This window comes from Limulus polyphemus, unplaced genomic scaffold (assembly GCF_000517525.1).
Source record: "Limulus polyphemus unplaced genomic scaffold, Limulus_polyphemus-2.1.2 Scaffold7245, whole genome shotgun sequence".
Lineage (NCBI taxonomy): Eukaryota > Metazoa > Arthropoda > Merostomata > Xiphosura > Limulidae > Limulus > Limulus polyphemus.
Genome location: NW_013672855.1, coordinates 13539 through 18163, shown reverse-complemented (window position 1 = coordinate 18163; position 4625 = coordinate 13539). Strand labels below are relative to the sequence as shown.

General features: G+C 33.7%; 1 protein-coding gene across 3 annotated transcripts in view; it reads right to left on the bottom strand.

The window, feature by feature from the left end:
- Nucleotides 1–2913: 2913 nt before the first annotated feature.
- Nucleotides 2914–4625, bottom strand: part of LOC106474455 — a 15002-nt gene continuing 13290 nt past the window's right edge. For all 3 annotated transcript variants that reach the window (XR_002613953.1, XR_002613954.1, XM_013935148.2), the window contains exon 5: nucleotides 2914–4403. Coding sequence is in view for 1 of the 3 variants with exons in the window: in XM_013935148.2 (XP_013790602.1) it covers nucleotides 3826–4403 (578 nt within the window). In the remaining 2 variants the exon portion in view is untranslated. The remainder of the gene's footprint in view (nucleotides 4404–4625) is intronic.

Below are 4625 nucleotides of genomic sequence, written 5' to 3'. Positions count from 1 at the left end.
CTTTACATACATTGGCCTGTTCACCAGTCATTATCTGCTCTGTGGAGAGGTGAGTAGGAGTTAAGATTTTTCATTTCTTTACATACATTGGCCTGTTCACCAGTCATTATCTGCTCTGTGGAGAGGTGAGTAGGAGTTAAGATTTTTCATTTCTTTACATACATTGGCCTGTTCACCAGTCATTATCTGCTCTGTGGAGAGGTGAGTAGGAGTTAAGATTTTCCTCACCTGAAAATATATTTAAGGTAGATACCTCTCCACTGAACCAGTCACTGCTACCCTCCTATCGATGGAAGGCTGTGTTGTAATGCTGGTTGCATCATGTATTGTTATAGTACATGTTAATACACACGTGGGTGGGAGTTTCATTCAAGGTTTGCGCATGTGAAAAAATAACTTTGACGTATTAGCTATCTGTTCTGCCGAGAGGTGAAGAAAATGTAAACTTTACCTTTATATTATATTATTGGTAATAGACAAATTTAACTTGTATCCCATGTGTTCTTTAGAACAAATAGTGTAAAAAAGTCTTTGCTAAAGAAATATGGTAGGTTATCATTATGATGTGTCACTTTTATTGGCGAAAATGGGAAGTTCATATAATCCGACTTGAATGTAACTATATGTATTTCTGACATCGGTAAATATCTTTTATTTATGTATACATTTTACTGGTTAAAACCACTGGTCCATAACAGAAAAGTAAGAGTTTTTTTTTATTAAACAATGTACTTCACACTTTCTTTTGTATAAACTCGAGGATTGGGAAATAATAAGTATAATATTGAGCAGAACAAACCTGTACATGATAACATCATAAATACATCAGAATGAGTTCCCATGGAAGAGTCACTTTTATCTGCTTCCAGGAAAAAATCCAATTTGTTTGTAATACTAACTCTTTTTATTTATTGTTTATCCATTGGACACGTTTATGGTACCATTGCAGGTGTTTGGAGTATGGTTGTCATTAAGTTTCTGTCATATATACCAGTCTTAGTGAGTTTATTTCGGGCTACAGTTTGGCACAGCATCCAGTTGTGTCCAAGTCTCATTGTAAGTATCCTACAATTGTACTGAGCTAAAATAAAACAGACTGCAGTCATCTGCTTTTATTGTGTATGTCTTGACCAGTTTCATTCATCAACTGGTTCTCCACATGAGGTGAACAGATCTGTTCTTTTTTTGTCTAACCGGTGTTCTTGAACAGTTTTAAACTCTGCTAGGGTTTGTTTCAAAAAAAGGTAAGGTTTATTCCTTTGTGATGAAGTATACAATTTGCGTTTTCTCTAAGTACAAGTATATTTTGTCTGTGAATGACATTGATATAGTTTGGTATATTTTTTCTAGGTGTGTCATGGTTAGACCAATTATTTGTCATGCTTGAACTGGTTTTGCTTAGAATCTACAAAGTTTAAGAACTGTTGATGTTGCAGTGTGGATTGGACACAGATCACAGGATTAATTAAACTCACATTTTTTCTGTGTGTTCGGTTTCAGTTATTCACTCAGGCATTAAAAGTTTAATGTATTATTAAATCTGTCTTGTATTTCATAAGAAAGCCTAGCATGGTCTGGTGGGTTGGGTGCTCAATTCGCAATCTGTGGGTCATGAATTTGAATTCCAGTCACTGAAGATGCTCTCCCTTTAAGCTGTGTGAGCATTATGATATGACGACCCATTCAACTATCATTGGTAAAAGATTAGTCCAATAGTTGGCACTGGGTGGTGTAGACCAGTTGCCTTCCCTCTAGTCTATCACTGCTAAATTAGAGATGGCTAACGTAGATAACCCTCAAGTGGCTTTGTGCAAAATTGACAAAAAGTAACAAAACAAATCTCTATTTCATAAGAAAATAAGCCCCCCCCCCCAGTGGCACAGCGGTATGTCTGCGGACTTACAACGCTAGAATCCGGGTTTCGATACCCGTGGTGGGCAGAGCACAGATAGCCCATTGTGTAGCTTTGTGCTTAATTACAAACAATAAGAAAATAAATAAAATATTTCTTGCATATCAAGATTACCCATTCTGGCTTGTAAGTTTAGGATCAAACAGGAAGTAAATTGTATTTAGATATTTTCTTGTTTACTTTAAAGCATGTAAGGTTCTAAACTTTCATAATCACTGTACGTCGCAGTCAAACTTCGACTACAGTTCGATGATGTTTGGCAATGTAAATAAAACAAAGACTTTAGGAGGTTAGGAAATTTTTTATTCAGTGATGGCCTCGAACAGCAACTGATTACGTAAAAAGTTGTGATGCTCCTATATTTTTCCAGTTTTACCCTGAGCTTTTCTAGATGTTTCTTCTATGGCCTTTTTTTCCTTTTTTGTGCAAAAAAAATTATCTTATTCATTCATTGGATAATAGCACTGTGAAAATATACACGTTTAGTGAACAATATATAATACCTATTTTAATAACAATGTCATGTCTCTATTGACAACAATATTATCAAACAATCATTATAGAATTGTTTCTTATATTGCTGATGAGAAATGTCCATTGTCCCTTCTGAACTAAATCAGTGGATGCAGCAAAGATAGTAACAGTGTAAGGGGAAAGAAATGTCCATTGTCCTTTCTGAACTAAATCAATGGATGCAGCAGACATTGTCCCTTACAGTGTTGAAAGAAATGTCCATTGTCCCTTCTGAACTAATTCAAGGGATACAGAAGAGATTGTTTTATAATGCTTTGGAGGAAATCTCTGTTTCCAAATATCAGGAAATTAGATGATGCATTTTCAAAAAATTGTAAATTTTACTGATGAACGTCAGTGAAGACATATCGGAACCCATTTTTTTGTTGTTGTAGATGGATGATTGAAAAAACAAAATTGCAAATTTATTTCAGGACTCTTAGTATCCTGTATTTCAAATATTAATAAATGGACAAGAAACCAAAATATAAAGTTTGAAGTTGAATACTTTATTTCATAAATGTAATCAAGATTATTGTGATTACATTTTCAAAGTGAAAAATTAATAAAATCATACAAAGATCCTTCTGCTAATTCCTACTACACAGAAAAGAAGAATGCCATTGCTGGTTATACTCATATTGTCTTCCAAATCTGGTTAACAAAAAATTAAGTCTGGAAAACGAAATATAAAACTCTACTTGGTCCCTTGATTTTTTGTTTCTTTTAAAATCTACGTTACAAATTAACAATAAATCATATAACACTAAATAAATAAAACAAATACAAGAATTCACCTAATCTCACCATGATATTTTGTGCGTAAATGATTTTTCTTTTCGAGTCAAGGTGAAAAATCAATAACAAAACATTCAATACTCAGTTCTGTTGTTCTCAATACAGTAATGTTATACAAATTTAACTATCGGGAATTATAAATCATGAGATAGAGAAAACTTCATCTTAATTAGTTGAGAAGATTGAAAGTAATAAGACTGGTGTTAAAGTTTTCTTATTTATCCTTCAGTGAGTTGATATCTCAAATTCGTACCACCATTTCATTAACTGTGTGTGTACGTATATAAAATATACATCTTAATCCATACAACATGGGGTAAAAAATAACAACGTGATTCAGATTACGTTGAAATGGTGTAGGTTCTCGGACCTGGTTTTTATTTATCTCCATGCCCTGCTTCCTTTCTATAAGTATTTCACCTGAACAGAGCCCATGGACCACACATTGAGAACCACTGGTGTAGGTAAATACTACGTTGTGATCAGTTAGTTAGTTTAATTATTTATAAAACCGTTTTATTATTATGCTAATTAAAGAAGGTATGTTTAGTTTTGATATAAATGTGGGCTTTTATCTTCTGTCTACTGCCGAGTCTTGCGTTCTAGTGGCTTAGCTCATAAGCAAGGCTAGCCAATTCTCGAACTTCGCGTTGAGCACTCCGTTCATATTCTTCCTCTACAATTTCAGCAGAATTAAAAACTGCTTCATATTCTTGTGTAAAGACGTTACCTTGTATCGTATAATTTAACATTTTGTACTTAACTCCATTTCTTCTGAATTTTCCTATAGCTAAGAAAATTATCTTTTTTGGTTTGCATGTTATTAGAATATTTCTTAATGCCTCAAAGATATTACCATAAGTAGTCATGTCATCCAAGACACAAATCACGCGGTTGGAGAGCTTTTTATTGTAACAACCATTAATAGAAATAGATTGAAAGTCTCTCTGTATACAATTTTCTTTCATTCTCTCTACAGATGATAAACATTTCGAGGGTTTAACACAACGGGTGCGTACAAACATGTTCTCTGATGGAGACATATTTTTTGGCAGTCTTCCATACATAAGATATCTTAAATGTTCTCTTAAATCTAGCAGAACATCACTTAGTCTTTCTTTTGATGATGGAGCTATTGCCCAGTCTTGCACTTCACGAAATTCTGGGGTGTGTTGGATGGCTAAAAAAAAAGATAAATATATAACTTAGTTTTAAATTCACTTGACTACTAACACATTACAGATTGCTACTGTAAAATTAATGCTTTTCTCTAGGACTGTGGTACAAATGCAAATTTGTATTGGAGGAAGGAATTTATATCTGTAATGTCTGTCTTGCACAGTTGGTGCCAACAATAGATTACAAGTATGAATTCACTTCCTCTGATACATTCTGTTTTACA